Source organism: Myiozetetes cayanensis, unplaced genomic scaffold (genome assembly GCF_022539395.1).
Source record: "Myiozetetes cayanensis isolate MyiCay16 unplaced genomic scaffold, myiCay2020 scf16, whole genome shotgun sequence".
Classification (NCBI taxonomy): Eukaryota; Metazoa; Chordata; class Aves; order Passeriformes; family Tyrannidae; genus Myiozetetes; species Myiozetetes cayanensis.
Window position 1 is genome coordinate 16,177,087 of NW_026087270.1, and position 18,148 is coordinate 16,195,234.

The 18,148-nt window shown below is 52.8% G+C and overlaps 1 protein-coding gene across 1 annotated transcript in view; it reads left to right on the top strand.

The window, feature by feature from the left end:
* The first annotated feature begins 4,018 nt into the window (after positions 1-4,018).
* The window catches only part of CPNE2 (copine 2), a 42,180-nt gene continuing 28,050 nt past the window's right edge, over positions 4,019-18,148 (top strand). Inside the window, exons 1-2 of the mRNA XM_050311484.1 lie at positions 4,019-4,091; positions 14,312-14,508. Of these exons, the coding sequence (XP_050167441.1) occupies positions 14,341-14,508 (168 nt within the window). The 5' untranslated portion in view covers positions 4,019-4,091; positions 14,312-14,340. The remainder of the gene's footprint in view (positions 4,092-14,311; positions 14,509-18,148) is intronic.

The window sequence follows — 18,148 nt, forward strand, 5'->3', positions numbered from 1 at the left end:
TTTGGGGAAAAAAAAAAAAAAAGTGGTTTTTTTTTTTTAAAAAGGAAATATTTGTTTTGGGGGTTGGGGCTTTTTTTGTTGTTTGGTTGGGTTTTGTTGATGTTGTTGTGGTGGTTTTGTTTTGGGGCTTTTTGTGGGGGTTTTTTTGTGTTTGTTTTTGTTTCTTGTTTTTTTTTCTTCATATCAGCCTCCTTTTCATACCGGATTTGCCTCAGTTTTGTAGCTGAAACTTCAGGACATTTGAAATTTCAAGTCACTGCCTGGAAAACGATCAATATTTATAGTGTGATAACAAAGAAAAGCTGATACCACCATAAATTTCAATAAGAGACTTTAAAGGACTGAAGGTTGTAAAAGAACTTGCAAGAAAAAACGGACTGCTCTGTGTGAGAGGAGTGTGCACTACTGACTGTTTTCATATGGCATTTTTTTAGACCTTTGTGGGGTTTTTGGAAGACTCCATTGCACTAATTAATCTCTTTCAGGAGATACAAGGGGTCAGTTAGCTTGAAACATTGTCCACGTGACGGATCCCTCGAGCCTCTAGAATCTCCCAGATCCCAAAGCCTTTGTGTTGCTGGGCACAGTGGGTGTTGGACCTGTGGGAACTGGAGGAGAAGATCCCCAAACAGCTGCCCTTGCATGCATGGAACACCAGCCTGTGTCACAGGAGAGCGGCCACATTGCTCTCATTATCTATTAACAAGAGTTATAATGTTTACCTTACGTGTTTGTGCTGTAAATATTTTAGTCTGCTGGTGGATTTATTGATGGAATTCTGTTTGCCTGGGGAGATGCAACCAATCTGATGTGGGCAGGGCAGGCACCTGGAACGAGATGGAAATGCTGGTCCAGCAAACCTTTGGGCAAAGGACAGGAACAGCTGGTGCTGGTTATTCCTGGAGGAATATTCTCTGTCCTTATTTAAAGATCAGCATTGCGCTCTGCGAGATGATGACGTGGTGGTGGAGAAGTGGGACATGTTTTGCAGAGGCTGTATCCTGAAAAGGGTTTAAAAACAGGAACAAAGGAAAAAAGAGGTAGTGAAATTCCTCATCAGGTATAATTCCATTAGGTAATCAAGTACCTCAGATCTAAACACCAGCGTTTAGGAAAAGCTTCACCAAATGGGGATTTTATTTACGTCCTGTATTTTCAGTTCTGATTTGCAGATGTGAGTCTTCCCAGCAACCATCAGAGGATGAGAGTGTGATCTACAAGGTAGACACTTCACAGTTTAGCTCATCACAGTTCTCAAGGTGAGTGTGTTTGCCAGCCAGACCCTGAAAGAGTTCCTGCCAGGACTTCTTCTGGAAATACAGGAGGTTGGATGGAGAAGAGAAGGCTCCAGGGAGACCTTAGAACCCCTTCCTGTGCCTAAAGGAGCTCTGAAAAGGCTGGAGAAGGACTTTGGACAAGGGCCTGGAGTGACAGGACAAGGGGGAATGGCTTCAAACTGACAGAGGGCAGGGTTAGATCAGATATGAGGAAGAAATGTTTCCATTTGAGGGTGGGGAGGCCCTGGCACAGGTTGCCCAGAGAAGCTGTGACTGTCCCAGCCCAGGAAATGCTCCAGGCCAGGTTGGACAGGGCTTGGAGCCACTGGGTCTAGTGGAAGGTGGAAACCATTGTATGATGAATGAGAGCTGAGATTCCCCTCTGCAGTTCCTTCTCCTGATTCCTGAAGTTAGGAAGTGTACACTTGTACTGTGAGGTTTGCTGCAAACACTGCTCTTGACCTCAGATGTTAAAGAGTGCTTTAGGAATTTACCTGCACACCTGCATTTCTCAGCCTCTTCCCAGAATTCAGGGCTACCTCCCAGCCACACATTGGTCTGACCTGAGAGACAGCCCATCCCGACAGAAACCAGGGAGAAGGGACTTGCAGGAACTCCCAGCATCTTTGCCACAACACCAGGTGTCAGCAAAACCCCAGAAACGGGGAGTTGTTGTCTGTAATCCAGCGGTTCTGGATCAAGATGGGCTCTGTGCCGTGCTTTGTGTGCGTGGGTTGCATTTTTCAAAAAACGAGATTTGAATCGAGTTGTCCGTGAACCGCAGCAAGGTGATCGGTCAGGGGCTTCCTTTCTCACCCAGGATTTTGGGGGTGTGCATCCCGTTTCCACTGCGCTGCTGATGCCCATATTGCAGCCCGTGCTCGTGCCTGAAAGTTTCCAAGGGGAACCTGGGGGGGCTTTGTCCAATTTTGAGGAGTTAAATGAACCCTCTGGCACGCAGGAAGACGTGGGGGCCATCAGGGATTGTGGGTGGTGGCCGAGCACCAAACCGATTCCCAACCCAGCTAATTACCGTGGGCCATTTTTAGAGCTGTTACTATTGGGCTTCAGATTTATCACGGTCCAAAAATGGAAATGCATCAGGACACTCCGCACACCCCTATTGTTTCAGGCTGCCTGCAGTCTCCGGAAGACAATGCCTGAGCTAGTCAGTACTGGTTTCTCACACAGAAGGGATTTTGCCCCCTGAGACCAGATCTTTAGAAAGAAATACTCTGCTGTAAATAAACACGCTGCTGGAGGGCGGGAGGGAGCCCGGGTTTTGTGCTGGGGAGCAGCTGGAGCCGGGCTGGGATGGGCTCCCGCACACGATGGCGGCTGCTCCCAAGAGCTGGAAATGCAGCTGCTGTTGCCCCTCTGCTTAAAACCGGTTGCAGGTAGTCCTGAACCTGCTATGACTTGGAGGCATCGTGCTGGGCAGGGGAGGAAACGCAGGAGAAACTGATTTGGGACGAAACAGGAACTGTGGTATTTGTGAAATACTGTCTGACTCTCCCTTTTCCCCCAAAAGGGACATTTTAAGCCACAGGCAAGGAGGTCGGAGGGCAGGTCTGGCACAGACCCCACTTCCACTGAATCCCTCCTTCAGGCACAACCTTGTCCCTTCCTGTGGCGGTTTCTGGCTGGGTTTACACAGAAAGAAGGGGGCTCCTAAAAATTAGGCTCAGCTTTTTAGCTGGACGTGTCCTGTGCTGGGCAGGAGAACTGGTGAGCCCTGAGCCCATCCCGTGTCTGCTGCCCCACTCCTGGCATGCCAGGAAGGGGCTGGGGCTGGCACAGGGTGCACCTTGTCCATGCTCAAAACCGACCCTGTGCTTTGAAACTCCTCAGCCTTTCACAGCTCAAGCTGAAGGAGGGGAAAGTATTGCAGCTGGCTGGGGGAATTGGGGACTTGCTTATTTGCCCACGATCTTCTGAAGAGCCCGTGGTAAAGGGCTCTGAACAAATCCAGACAGTTTGTTTGATCAGCAGCCTCACAGGGAGGCTTCCAGCCTTATTACCCTATCTCCAGATCAAAAATATCTATATAAATATCCTGGATGCCTGATGATGTGTCTGCCAGGTGCTGGGTGAGGTTGCTGATGGCACGCTGGGGTCAAAGCCCGGCGGTCCCTGCCTTGAAGGCTCCTTGGGGCGAGCAGGGTGAGGGATCAGCGTGACACGGGCCAGCACTGTGTCTTGGGTTCCCCTTCACTTCTGGGGTGTGCATTCAGGGCCTGCTTGTTTTCCTCCTTTAGCCAGTTTTTCCACGTGGGAAGTGGCAACAGTGGGACACGGGGTCCTGCCCTGAACCCCGACACGATTTTGGCAGTGGGAGCACCCACGTTAGCTGGGCAGGGAGAACCCCTCTAGCACCCAAACAGCACCAAACGCCGTGGTTTTGCTTAAACAAAATGGGTGTCGATCCAAAAAAGTTATGTTTTCCTTGGAGCTGCGTGGATAACGCAGAAAATTATTTTCTAGGCATTTTTTAGCCTTTCTAAGCTGCCTTTTTTTTTTTTTTTTTTTTTTTTAATTGCAAGCAGAGAAGCGAAAGCAACCAGCGGGGAAGTTTTTGGGGTGGATCCTTTTCTGTTTTTTTTTAATCGGAAACGGATGATGCTCGTTCGAGGGGTGGAGGGGGGTGACAGCGAGGGGGGAGCCCCAGCACGGCCGCGCCCGCCGCCCGCCCCCTCGCCATCACCGTACGGGGCGGGTGGGCGGTGATGGCGAGGGGCGGGCGGCGGGCGCGGCCGTGGGGAGGTTCTGAGCCCGCAGCCCCGCGGGAGCTGCTCGGCCCGGCCCGGCCCGGCGGTGAGTACCGGCAGCCCCCGAGGATGCCGCGGGGATAACGGAGCGGGGCTGTTGGGCGCGACCGTCCCCCGTGGGTCGGGTGGGTGGTGAGAGCGGTGGGGGATGCGCCGGTGGTGATACGGGATAGTCCGGTGGGAGGGTTGCGCTGGCCGGGACAGCGTAACACCGGTGCCAGCCACCGGATGGGGACCCGCAGGGCAGTGGTCCCCACTGGCTTGTCCCGGGGTGTGTGGTGGCACTTCTGTCCTCTGTCCGCTGGGAAAAAACCCTCTGTTCCCTTGGAAAGACCCTCCATCCCTGGGACAGACCTTCCATCCCTTGACTGTTCCTCAGGGCAGTCCCCCCGTTGCTTTTCGCTCCCCTTCCCCAGCACAGGTCCCTTTGTTCTTGCATGGTGTGGAAGTTGTCCCATTCCCACTCTCCGTGGATCTGCATCATCTTCTAAAGATGTCAACTGGACACATGACCCCAGGCAAACGCCAGGGCCTGGTGGCTTCACTCCCCAAGCCTGGGGATAGTTGTAGGGCTTTTTCCTGGCAGCAGCCACAAGCCCCTCTCCTTATCCTCCAGCATGGAGACCCGGAGGGGATCTGGCGAGCTGGAGGCTGGGGAAGTGCAGAAACGCTTCTCTGGGAGCTGTTTGCAGCCTGATGCTGCTCCAGCTGGTGATGATATCCTTCATGCCATGCATTTGGTGGGGGGCAGGAGGGGGTTTATGCTCAGGGAGGTGCTCCTCCTCGCTCCTCTGTGCCCAGCAAGACACCTCGTTCCCTGAGAAAGGCAAGCGGAGCGTTTCGCTTGGCAGCACGAGGGTGCTCGGAGGATGGCAGGCAGGGAGGGAGGGAGGTGTTTTCCTGTCAGCTCTGCCAGCCTGAAGACCTGATGCAATAAGTGTCTGTGTGAGTAACCCTAATTTAGGCAAGTGGTTGGATTAAAGCCAGGGAGGCTGGAGGACTTGGTGGGCAAACACACCCTTCGGAGCTGGTCACCACAGGGAGGGTGGGACGGGAAGCAGAGGTGAGTAGAGAGCTGAGCTTTGGTGGCAGAAACGTCTCTGAAGGGCTGGGTCCTTGCTGCTGACTCCCCAGAGGCTGAGCTACTTAGTGGAAAGGAACTGGGAGGATCCTGGTGAAGCTGGAGCCCCAGGTTTGAACCTCCTGGGAATACACTTGAGCCTCGCTGGAAAGGCTGGAGTTGGAAGCAGGGCAGCACGAGCACAGCCCAGGGGTGCTCAGTTCTGACACTGCTCCCCCGTCACCAGCATCATCCTCCTCGAGCCAGTCCAGGTACTGGTGCCTGTGATACCACTGTGCTTTTCTGGGGTCAGAAAATGATTTATTATCAGCCAGAAACGGCCTCCCACCAAAGCCTTTTGGGGGCAGGGAGTGGAGAGATGGGAGGAGGAAGGCTGGGAACAAAAGCTCGGGGCACGTGGAAAGGAGAATGAAATCAGGGGAGTATGTTTTCCTGTAGTAGCCTTGGGGAAATGCTGCATTTGCTTTGGTTCCAGCTGTGTGATAGCCTGGGAGATGGGTTTAAGTTTTCTGGTGATGTGTATTTTTGTTTCTCTGCTGTTGCTGCTGGACCATCCCAGCTGGGATAGTGTGGCAGGGAAGGAGGGAGGCAACCAGTGAGGCTTCCAGGTGTCCCCAAAACTGCACCTTCCTGTGGTGTTAGGCAGCCTCTAGCACCTGCCTTTGGAGGTTCTGGAGCTGCTCTCCAAGATCAAACCCCGTTCCAGACCCCTGGGGACAGAGTTTGCCAGCAGCCTGTCTCCACAGGCACCATTGGCATGTGCCCCGCTGTCCCCAGGCCTTGCTTGGTCAGGGGCACAGTTTGCACCTCTTGAAGGGGTTGCAGATATCACCCTGTAGCAGTGAGGGTGGGCAGGGTCACCTGCTGTGATGCTTCTCCCTCCTCATTGCCCTTCTGAGCAACACGTAAAGAGGACTGAGATTGTGAGGAGCAGTGTCCTGGGGACATCCTTGCTCCTGAGGCCCGTGCTGGGAGACAGCAAGGGACTTTGTGCTGGTTGCTGACAAGCTGGTGCAGTTTGTGAAGCCACTGCTTGTGGGGGTGTGAGGGCCCCGGTGCCTGGCCAGTCTGTGCTGTAGGAGAGGGCTCAGGCCCTGGGAAACTGGGGGTTCCAGTGTTGAAAAATCCTCTTCAGGTTCAGCTTCTGGAGCTGAGCTATGGGTGAAGATGCTCTTTGACCTGGGGGATAATCAGGCACACAGCCCTTGGCAGTCCTCGACTCTTCTCTTCTAGGAATCCTCCTTCCTCACCCCAAAACAGTGGGATTATGGGGTACTGGAGCAGCCTCTGGCTACCCTGTGATTTACCAGTCTGCCCAGTCGTGTACTGGAATTGCATCAGCTTTGTTTGCCTTTCAGCAGTCTTAGCCTGGTGTGTGAAGAGGCTGGGAGGAACAGCTTCTCCTGCTCCTGTTACACTTGGTGGGAAGAATTTCCCACTGACTTCAGTGGAAAGCTCTGTCCAGGCTGGAGTCACTCGTGCCACCGTAAATCAGGGCTTGTTCTCTGGGAGCCCTCAGTGTGCCAGGAACGTAATTCCGGGTTAATTGATGAAAAAGCAACGCTTGCAGCCTCCTGTCCTACTTCAGGGCTGCCAGCTCTCATAAGGAACTCTTTATGTGAGAACCTTGGCTGGTGCTCAGAGGCAGGGTGGGGGGGACAGGAGAAGGAAAGGTAAATTTTCTGGTGTGGTGGAGCAGCCAGGCATTTGAAATAGTGCTGCTGGCAGGATGCAAACCCCACAAAACAGTGTGAAAGAAAAAAAGAATTGAATGCTTCCCCCAGTCTCCCACCCCTGCCCCTGAAATCTTACAGTTTGTCTCTTTAACCTCAGTAAAATATTTGTTGAGGGACCTGAGTCATCACTTTTTGCTGCTTTGGCTCAGTTTCCCGGCCGCTGGCTTTGCCAGGTTACTTGTTTGGATGGCAGGAGCAGGGGAAAAATTAATCCCCAGGAAATCAGGTGAGTTTGGAGATCGTAACATTGTTGCTGTTAAAATGCCAGAAAAACAAACGAGTGTAGAATTCAGCAAGAAGGGCTCCACTCCTTATTTGCCTGCTGCTTTTGCTGAGGCTTTGTGTTCGGGAGCTGTCATATTTTCTGCCTGTAGCCAGCAGGAAAAATCTTGTGTCTAAAATAGTCGCCTTCCCCCCAGCCCTGGATTTTCCATCATCACGTGATTCCAGAAGCTGAGGATTTAGGAAGAAACATCAGCTGTCGTGAGGCTGATTTGAAAAACGAGACGAGCTGCGAACACGAGTTTTGCTTCTAAACAACAAGTCGGGTGCTGTGCAACCATTTAAACCCGGCCTGATATTCCCTCAAGTGGTGTCTAAAGCTGTTGGGAAGGGGTTGAGAATTTATCAGACGTCATCCCCTTTAAAACCACCGCATTTCTGTGCCACTGGCAGGCAGTACTGTCTCAGGGTGAAGCTTCGCACATCGAGTGGCAGCATCTCTCCCTGCTGCAAAGCAGGCCAAAAAATTCAAATTCTGTAGGGAAGCGTTGGATTGTAGCGATGAAAAATCCCATCCGTGATGGGGAGGGGATGGTTGGGTGGAAGGGGGAAGGTGGGCCCTGGCCATGGGGACATCAGCAGTGCTCCATGGGCTTGGTGTCGGCGTCCCAGTGCAAACGAGCATCGCACACAACTACCCATAAATTAATATTTATTTATCTTATCAGCTCTAAAGCCCTGGCTGCTCTGGGGATGAAATGGTGCATGGGATGGAGGGACCTGCAGGCCTGCCTGCTGCTGGGGCTGTTCTGGCTGGCACGAGGCTAGGCTGGCACGTGGTGAGGTTCAAAAGCAGTTAAAGGTGTTTCTGATCACTTCAGTGATGATTTTTTTTTTTTTCTTCACCTCTCGCATGTGATACACGGTGTTGGCTGGGAATAGGAATCCAATTAAGATTCAGAAAGCCAGCATTTTTGTTTTCAATAAGGTAGGAAAGTGGTTAATAAGTTAAACAGCCTGTTCCATACATGGCATATATTTAACACCTGGGAGGTTCCCTTTGCACCTGCAAGAGAGCTCTGCTGGTGCTTGTCCTTTGCAGCCCAGCTACGGGGCTGCCCTGATCCTTTACATTTCATAGGGCTTGTCTTTAAATCCACCTTTTCCTCCAAATCCTGTTTTGAAACAGATCTATTTCCCCTCCTTTGGAAAGCGTGCCCAGCTCCCATACGGCTGCTGCAGGAGGGAGCAGAGAATTATTTAATGCTGGAAGTTAAAATCTGCCCCAGATCCTCACAGTGCCTCGTCCTCCCCTTCCTGCATCTCCCGGTTCGCTTGTTTGTCCCACCCGGAGCAGGTGTCTGAGCAGAGCATCGCTGCCCCGGGAGGTAGGAGATTTGTGTTCGGGTGGAGGCTCCCACGGGTGCTGCCCGTGGCCGTGCTGCTCCCGCAGGACTCAGCCTCCCGCTCAGCCGCAGCCCAAGGGCTCCGGAACGCAGCGAGGGCAGAGCTGGCACATGAACCTTCTCCTTGAGTCCGCTCTGTAGGGCGGTTGTGTACAGAGTTTGATGTGATCGCCACGGTTCACAGTGACATCACGACGCTTTCTGCCCTAAATCACAAATTTCCCTAAATTGAGCCCCAGAGGAAAGTTGTAGTCAAGAGAAAATGTGCAATCCTTCTCTGCATATCTAAGCCAAATACGTGCGTGCCAGTGGAGGTGGGGATGGGGTCGGTCTGCGCCGCTCGGCCATCGCTGCGTGTCCTGAACGGAGGACGCCGCTGCGCTCTCGTCTCACCCTGCTCCTCACTTGCCCTTTCTCCTTTCTGAGCAGCAAGACTGGAAGCCACCCTCGGAATTTGCGAGCCGGGCATGCCGCGGGTGCGGGACGGGCGATGCGTGCGGGGCAGGCACAGGGTGAGCAGCAAGGCTGGGCTCTGCCTCCTGCAGATGCACCCCTGGCGCAGCTGTCTGGTAGCAGCCGTCAGAGCCCCTCTATTTCTCTCTGGTTTTGAGGAAGGACATTTTTGTGTGTGTGTGCGTGATTTTTACCCCACTTTCTGATTTTTCTGAGCACCCTCCCAAAACGCGCTTGAGTCCCTGCAGCTCCTCCCGACCCGTGTCAGCGGTCGGTGCTGCCTCCCTCTCTCCACACGTCACCGCGGGGTGTGGAGGATGGAGTTTTGCTTTCGTTTGCCCGGCTGGAGCCCTGGGCTTTCCGACGGCGGGTGAGAATTACGGAAGCACCTTTGCCGCCGGGAGCGCGGGGGCCCTGCTTTCTCCGGAGCGCTTGGCTCAACTGCTCTTCGGGGCTCGTGATTTCTCCTCAGTAAGTGGCTTTAGATACTTTGGGGAGAGCGTGATGACATTTTCAGACTTCATCTGGAGAACAAATCCTGCTGCTCTTTGCTCCCGGTGCCGGGGCAGGCTCTGGTGTCCGAGGCTGCCTGCGTGCCTGAAGCACTGAAAAGATGTTCTGTTTTTTTACACATCCCCATCTCGCTGAGATCTCCAGTTTTGGTGCCTCTGTGGGTGTGATCCCCTCTGTGGGGACACGGGGCCATCCTCTGGCCCTGGAAGGGTGGCCAGGCAGGAGCTGTGCCCCTGCAGTTGCAGGGGGGACCACCCTTCACCCCTGACAGAGCTGGGCACTGCGGGTGGGAAATGCCTGAGCAAGAAATGAAGCATCAGCCACTGTCACACCGAGGTGGCCACTAGCTGTTGAAGTGGAATTTTGCAGCACCAGTGTAGTTGGCACAAGCAGCTTTGCCTATGGTAGCCCATTAGGGAACGTTTCCATCAGGAAGGGTTTGTTGGAGAAGTCACTTAAATTAGGTTGTCCTGAAACGCTTTGTCCTTCTGTATCTGGCCCCCAAAGTATCTCAGTGCAGTCCCCTTGGCTTCCAGCAGGCAGGACTGTGGGCAGCGTTAGGCTGGAAACAAGAGCCCTGCTTGAGCATCTCCCTCTGCCAGGTGTAGCCCAAACCTCTGTGAATTTGGGGGAGTTTGAGCTCAGTCCCAGCCATGCTGCCCGTGCTGGGATGCTCACAAACAGTTTTCAGCCTTTCCCTGCCTCGTGAGAGAGATGAAGGTCCTCTGATGGAGGCAGATACCCGAGGAACACGTTTGCAGGGATGTCCCTTTCTGCCTCCCAGGCTGCTCAGCCGTGGCAGAGGCGTTTGCTGGGAGCACCAGCAGATGTGTACAGGACTAATTGCACGTGTGTGCAGAAGGTAACGAGGCTGTCACGAGGACCAGGTGCAAACTGGTGAATCCTCTGTGTTGCTTTGCAAAAGGGCTCTGGAGATGACTCTTGTTTGTTGATAGGAGATAGCAAAGTGGCCTCTGTGGATTCTGGCAGTGTGGGGAGCTGCACTGGGCATTCATGGAAGTGTATCCTGGCTTTTCCTGGCATCTCTGGCTCCGTGTGTGCTGCGTTTCAGCTTTGCTGCTGCTCTGGGCAACCAGTCTGTGTGTCCTCACACTCCTCTCTTTGCTTCAATCTTCTGACAACCTGTTTTCACCTGGTGTTAATCCTCCGTTGGGTACAGCTGCTCTCCCTGTGTGTCTCCACTGCCTGTAAGATCAGAGATGTGCTTTACAGGAACCCCAATTTACCTGTTTGGTACTTCCCTTTCTCATTTTTCCCTTCCTGGAAGGAGATTTGCTTCCACAATTGCAGTAGGCTGTAGTGGGACAGCCCAAGTGGGAAAACTGAGTCCCAAGTGACTTGTGTGGGGTATTGCAGAAATCACAGATCATCCCAAAGAAGGGGCAGGGAATCCCTAGGAGGGATCCTGAGGGACTTTACATGATATCACTGGTGGATACCTGTACTTCTGGGGCTGTTTCAAGTATGTCTGGTATTGGCTGTTAAAATAAGCCTGATTTCTCAAGGGATAGGAGATCACTGAATTTGTGGCACTATTAAGAGTTTAAAAAGCCCCCAAAATGTTTCAGTTAAAGCACAGCTTTATTTTTTAAGTTCAGGGTTTTTTTCTTGTTAATCCTTAAAACAGAGCTCAGGTTTTTTTCTTGTTAATCCTTAAAACTGCTGCTCCTGGGGCTGCTCTTCTGCAGAGGGAAGGGGAACCTCTCTAAGACAATTTACAAAACAGATATCTCCTTCCCTTCCTGCTCTTTCAGATAAGAGAGGACGTCAAGGTCCTAGGTTTTCCTGCCAGCCCTTATGTACGTGCTTTGGGATTCTGCTGCAGAGATCAGGTGGCCATGGGGTGAGTGGGAGGAGGAGAACATCTGTGTGCATTGCTCTGGGACTCTCAGATATTCATCTCAGATATTCTGGGTGGCCCCAGGGCTTGCATGTGCCCCCAGGCAGCAAAACCCTTCTCTGAGGGATGTTGTGGACATGGAGCAGCTTGGAAGTGACCCAGCTGTGAAGGAAAAAGCACTTGAAAGTTATGAAGCACAAAGAAGCGTCCAGCTCGGGAGGTCCTGGAAGCTGGAGCCCAGAAAGGATTTGGGGATCATGTCCCTCCATTCTGATGCTGCTCTTGTGACACCTCTCCAGGCATCTGCTGGGGCCAAGGGCAGACAGGACCGTGGGGCAGTCAGAGCTTCAAGCCTGTCCCCGGGGCCTCTCCTTGGTAACCTGGCCGTGCCCTGGCAGGAGGACACGTGTCTGCATGATGGGCACAAGGCTGGCAGCTGGGATTGTACTTTGGGAGGGTATTTGGCCACGGATGCCGAGCGAGTCACAGGACTTTGTTCAGGGTGGCAAATGTGAGGAGAGGAGAACAAAAACGGGAGGAGGGGCTGGAATACAGATGATGGTGAGCCAGCTCAAATACCCCCTGAATTTAAAGCATCTTCTGAGATGTCAGAATGCCACCAGCTCGCTGAAGCCTGGTGATGCCTCAGATATGAAGCCTCTGAGCTGGAGGGACCTGTGGCTGCTGCCAAGGTGTGAGGGGCTGACCCCTCCCACCTGGCCCTGCAGAAGGTGCTGGATCCATGCCAGCGAAGCAAGAGGAAGGTGTTGGATCCATGCTGGTGCAGCAGGAGTAGAGTTGGCTCTCCAGTCTCTGCCCCAGCTGGCACTGGCCATCTCTCCTCATCCCAGTGTCTGTCTGGACCCAGGGAGCAGGACAGACTGAGCGCAGGGGCTGGAGCAGGGGTGGTGTGCTGAGCACCAAGAGGATGTTTTGGTGCCTGCCAGCCCTGGGAAAAAAAGAAAAAGGTTTTTCCACTGAGTCACTTGCTGCCTCTGCTTTTTTGTGAGACAGCACTGAGATCTGGGGGAAGGGGAGATGGAAAAACTCCACCCTGCTCCGGCAGGGCCAGGTCCATGCCAGCACAGCTGCCCCGAGTTTGCTTCTCGGAGGGAGCGGCAGACAGACAGCAGCATAAATAGAACTGGCTATTCTAGAATAGGCCTGGCTATTTTAAGACATTGATTACATGATCTGTGCATTAAAGAAAAATTAAGTGAGATCTCTGCTCTAGCTGCAGCTGATGACACGGGCTGGGGAGGAGCAGAGGCAGGGGCTGACAGGTACAGGCACTTTGGAGCCAGCACCCCGGCCACGGCGCGTGAGCCGTGAGGACTTTTGTTTCCACGTGTGCTTCTCTTTGAAGCCCCAGTAGATGGAAGGTTGCCCACATGTGCCACCGTTCTGGTGTCACACTGCCACCCTTTTGGCGTTGTGCTGCTGCGGACAGGGAGTGATGGCACGAGACAGGCTTGGTCTAGGGAAGAGGGAACGACGCTCGCGAAAGGCGCGTGGTGTTGTGCACGGGTGTGTGTGTGCAGGCAAGGATGGGGATTTTCTTTTTCTGGAGAAGTTTCTGGCTTCCTTTGAAGCTGGAGTGGTTGTACCACTCTTTTCTCCGAGCAGCAGGCTGGGATGAAGAGCTTGTGTTTACTGGTGGGGGTTAAAACCAGGTTTGTTTCTGGTGACTTGGTGCCAAGCAGAAATCTTGGCAGGTAAGAGGAGAGGGCTCCGAGCCTTGGAAGCTGGAGCTGTTTTCTGCTCGGTATTTATTGCACTCAGGACAGCCAGCAGTGAGCCCAGAGCTCCCTCTCCCATAGTCCTGCTGGGATCACCCTGCCTCTGCCCCCCATCCCTATTCCAGGTTGGAATCTGAGCTGCAAGGGAAGAGGGCAGCAGCCCAACTCCCAGCAGCGCAGGGGCTTGTAAATACTCATGCCCAGGCAAAACAAACAGATAGTATTAATTGGGGTTTCAATGCCAAACAGAAGCAGATGGTTTATCAAGGTATAGGGAGGCAATGTTTGGGGGTTTTAGATAAAGTGGGTGAGCCAGGAGCCACTCTTGAAAAAGGAGACAAAAGGTATCGAAGCAGCTGCTGAGAAGAGCTCACTCTCTGCTGGTAACCCCAGCCACAACGGTTTGTTAGTATAAATTATTCTGAAAATGCTTTTTCTTATCTTTCTCCCCCTGTCCTTTCTGCTCAATTGAAGACCTTTGGTGGTTTTTGACAAGTAAGCTGCACATCAGACAGCAAGGATGTAGTGTGGGGTGGGGCTTTGCACTAATAATGGTATAAAACCCATGTCTATCTGCAAAATGACTTCAGTAGCGTACTTTTGGTAAGATCTTAGGTGGATTTTTAGTCAGGGCCCTGTAAATCATGCTGTGCTTCAGGTCGTGCAGTGGTTGTCACATTTGCCTTGTGCCTCTCTGAGCCAACTAATGTCACTTTTTAACTGCTGCCAGAGCCACTGCCTGCTACTGGCCTGCAGATCTGAATGGGCATAGGGCTGAACCAGAGCTGGAGCTTCCCTCCACCCTACTCATCCTCACAATCTCACCCCTTTCCCTCTGAGGATTTGGGGGGCAGAGCTCAAGTTTGGCTCTTGTAGCTTAGGTCCATGGCTTGGGACCAGTGAGAGAACAATCAGTTTTTGTGATGAGAGATGAAATGGAAATGTAGTTCCTCCCCCTGCCCCCCCCCCAAAAAAAAAAAAGAAGTTACCTTTCCTTGAAAATCTGCTATTTATGGAGCAAACTCAAAGCAGGTTGTAGGTGCTCTGCTGGGCTCCCACCCAGGATGTCTGCCTGGTGGGGTGGCCACATGGAGAGGGTGACTGGGCAGGGCAGATGTTTTGGCGCCGTGATGACTTACATCACGTGTAACTTGGAGATCCACGCTCTACATGTGGCTCCTCTGTCTGTGCCCAGCTGACAGAACGTTTGCTGCCCTTCAGCACTGAGGTTTCTCCCCATTCTGGTGTCCCACAGAGTGCCTGGAGCTGCTGCCACCGGAGTCCATGGCGTACACCGTGACTCCCGCGCCGCCGGGGCCCGTCGGCTCCCAGTACTGTGTCTGCAAAGTCGAGTTGTCCATCTGCGGCCAAAACCTGCTGGACAGGGATGTCACCTCCAAATCCGACCCCTTCTGCGTCCTCTTCATGGAAGTCAATGGGAAGTGGGTAGAGGTAAGTGCTGGTGTGGTGTGGATTCACCCCTCCTGGTTTGCTCGTGCTGGTGTGCTCCGCTGCAAGGCTGATCCTTGTTCCCCCACGAGCAGAAGTGGAAGTTCTTCTGGTCCTCCCAAGGCTGTGAGGGTGGTGCTGATGTGCTCATTGTTCTGTTTTGCAACCAGTCCTTTTCCCATCAGTGCTTTCTGCTTTGTGCTGGGGGTTGGCTTTAACTGCAGATCTCAAAATGCCGACCTCTGGCAATGCTTGTGGTGGCTGTGAAAGGATCTTTCCACCTTCAAAGGGGTCCCAGCCCCTTCTCAGAGTGCTATGAGCTGGTGGTGCTTCAGATCTGGGCACCTGAAATGCTGATCCCACGTGAGAGTTAGAAGTTGTGGGGTTTGACGTTGCAGTGTGGTGTGTTCTGGGTGAGCTCTTGGATCCTGAGTTGCATGGGAAGCTGGTCTTTGTGTTTAACTTGGAAAGTGGCTCTTTCTTGGGACCAGGAGTGTGCTGGATGAGGGTCTGGAAGGTCAGTCCAGTAGAAAAACGCTACCCAGGGCAGCTTGTGCTGTGGCCTTCTTCAAGAAGTGTGTGGAAGTCAACACTCTTTGAGCTGGGCATTTCATGGACTGTTGTGGAGAGAGAAGGACTGTGGGATGGGGAAGGAGACTTTTGGGAGGTGGGTGTGTGGGAGCCTGGACCAGTTCAACTGGAGACAGACTGCAGCCAGCTGGCAAATCCTGGGGATGAACTCCTTGCAGATGTTGGTCTTCCCTGCTTACCAGAAATCTCACAAATACGGGTTTCAACTGCCATATTTCATAGTGGGAAACCCTGAGAAGAAACTGCAGATGATCTTGTTATTTTTTCTTGTTTCAGAAGCTGTCTCCTTATGAATAAGAAAGGTGATTCCTAAGGAAAGAGAGGAGGGGAGGGATCAGGACAGGGACTGAATTCCTCCTAAGCAGATGACAGCAGGCTGTGTGGTGCTGTAGAAGGGACGGGTGGGAAGGGATGCCATCTGTGACAGGCTGCAGGAATGGGCCTGTGCAAACCTCCTGAAGTTCAACACGGCCAAGGGCACCACCCTGCAGATAAAAGGCTGTTTAAGGACAGGAGGACTTTTCCATGCTTGTGCCATCCCTGCTGGTGGGTGAACCCCAGAGATGCAGACAGTGCACAAGGAGCACTGTGTGTGGTTCCCAGCCCTCCTCTCCAGCAGGACAAGGCCGCCGCTAACCCGGCTGCTGGAGCGGGAGGGAGTCAACCCTCAGCAGCTGCCTGAATTATTCTGTAGCATAAGCAAAACGTTGGCTTGATCCCAAAAGCTTTGCTTCCCAGCATGCCCACCAGCTGTGTGTGTATTCCTTCGAAACCCTCCCCCCTGGGAGGAAGGGGCAGGGGGTCAGGGCACAGTGGGCACCACAGCTCATCCTGAGCTGCCCAGAGTGGCTTTGAGCAGCGTGACCTTGGTCATCACCAGTAGTGCAAGAGGTCTCACGTGGGTGGGTGTCCCAGGGAGGTGCATGGCCCAGGCTGGTTTAGCAGTCCAGGAGCACACACAGTGGGCTGGGAACTCTGAAGGACGGTTTTTGTGGCACTTTAGGGACTGTTCAGGGTCCCACGTGGAGAAGCTCTGGTCGTTGTCTCCTGCAAGCAGTCAGGGTTGGGCAAGTTGCTATCTGTGATAAAATTGGTGACATGAGTCCAAACTCCAGAGTCTGTGCAAAAGCATTTAGCTGTGATTAAAAATGTTTTGACTACAGGGGCAAAGACTCCGTGCTAAAACACCTGCAGAAAAAAAAAAAAAGGGGATTCCATTTTACACCTGCACCTGAGCATTTTATACCTGCACCTGAGCAGATAGGCAGAGTGTGGGGGTGAGATGATATAGGCAGCAGTGTTGGATGCAGCAGAAAATAAGTAGCCAAAGGGCATTAAATCGTGTAAACCAAACAAAAATGGTCCTAATTCCCTGGAAATTAGGCGGTCTCATTTTTTCAGACACTTGGACAAGTTGAGCAGCCTTTGAGCACTTGGCCAAGGAGTTGGTGAATCAACGGGCATCATTTCAGCTGTCCAGCACCTGATCTCCTCACGTTCAGTGGGGAGGGTGTACAGGCAAACCTCACCTTACCATGGTCCACAATTAACTTTTCTCAGCTGCCTGGGTGAGACTAATGAGCTTTGCAGCCTTGATAGGTGTCATCTCTGACCTGATTCTACTTTTCAGGAATTTCTCTTCCTGTCAGTAATGTCTCGGTCCAGCAGCTTTGATTCCAAAGCTTCCTTTAGAATATGAAAGTGTGGTGCATTTAGTTTTTGATTTTTTTTTTTTCTTTTCCTCTGCTATTTTTAGCTTCTTTTTAATTGGCACGATAGGCACTGGACGTCAGCCTTGAGCAGCAGCCTGCTCAGTGCTCCTCTGCTGTGGTGGCTGAACGGGCTGGTGTGGTGTGCTCGTGTGCCACTGAGCTGCTCCAGTCAACTGGCATGACAGGGGCACAGCCAGGACCATGAATCCTCTGCACCCACAGTGTCAGCAGTGATGTGTGGGTTTGGGTGGTGTCTGGGTGCCGGGGAGACGAGTCAGGAGAGGTGGGGGTCACCTGTGAGATTTGGATGGGACATTTGGTGGACCCTTGGCAGCTCATGCCACGTGGTTCAGAGGCACCTGGGGTGCCCACATGGCTCTGCATGGATTTTGGCCACACAGATGTGCCCCTTGCCCTAAAATAAACCTCTTTCCTGTCTGAAAGCAGTGGCCTTAATAACACAGCTGGCATGTAAGGGACAGATGGGGACAGAATAAGCTTGTTAGTGTGAACCCATCCCACCACACTGCCCCTTTGTCCTCCTCACTGGATTGGGGGCACATTAGGGACCTGATTTGGGTGGTGGGTGTCCTCCTTCAGGACCAGCCCTGGCCACAGTGATGCTGGTGGAGGAGCTGGGCGGCAGGGCTGTGGCACCAGCTGATGCCAGCAGGAAGATTGCTGCTCGCTGTTCTCTCTAGCTGTCACATTTGTTCCCAAATACAATTATTTTGTCTCGCTGAGCTTAATAGGAATTAAAAAAATCTTTGTGAATCAGCCTTGGAGGGGTGGGGGAGGGAGGGACAATAAAGCACAGGCCGGGAAGTGACACGAAGATGAGCGATGTTTAAATGTTCTGCCCGGTTACATCATCTCGCTGGAGCCACGAAAGACCTGACCTTTGGTGCCAGTAGCAGGGACACATGACTCAGCCATGCAGCTGCCTTTTTGCCACTCTGAGTCATCTGGGTGGCACGAATGTCCCTTGGCACCTGGGAGAGCATCTCCCAGTGTTGGAGCGTGCAGCACTTCCAGGTGCTGGGAATGCTTGGAGGTCTCCAACCAGCCTTCTTTGGGATGCTGTCAGACTCTCTGGCTGCATTCACTGAACTCAAGGGCTGTTGCTGGAGATGGTCTCCTGGTTTCATGTTCTATGATTTTCAGAATCATGGAATGGTTTGGCTTGGAAGGGACCTTAAAGATCATCTTCTCCCAGCTCCCCTGCCACAGCCCTTGTTCAGAACCCCGTTCAACATCCAGGGACAGGGCAGGCACAGCTTCTCTGCCAGTGCCTCACCACTCTTACAGGGAGGAATTTCTTTCTCATATCCAATCTAACC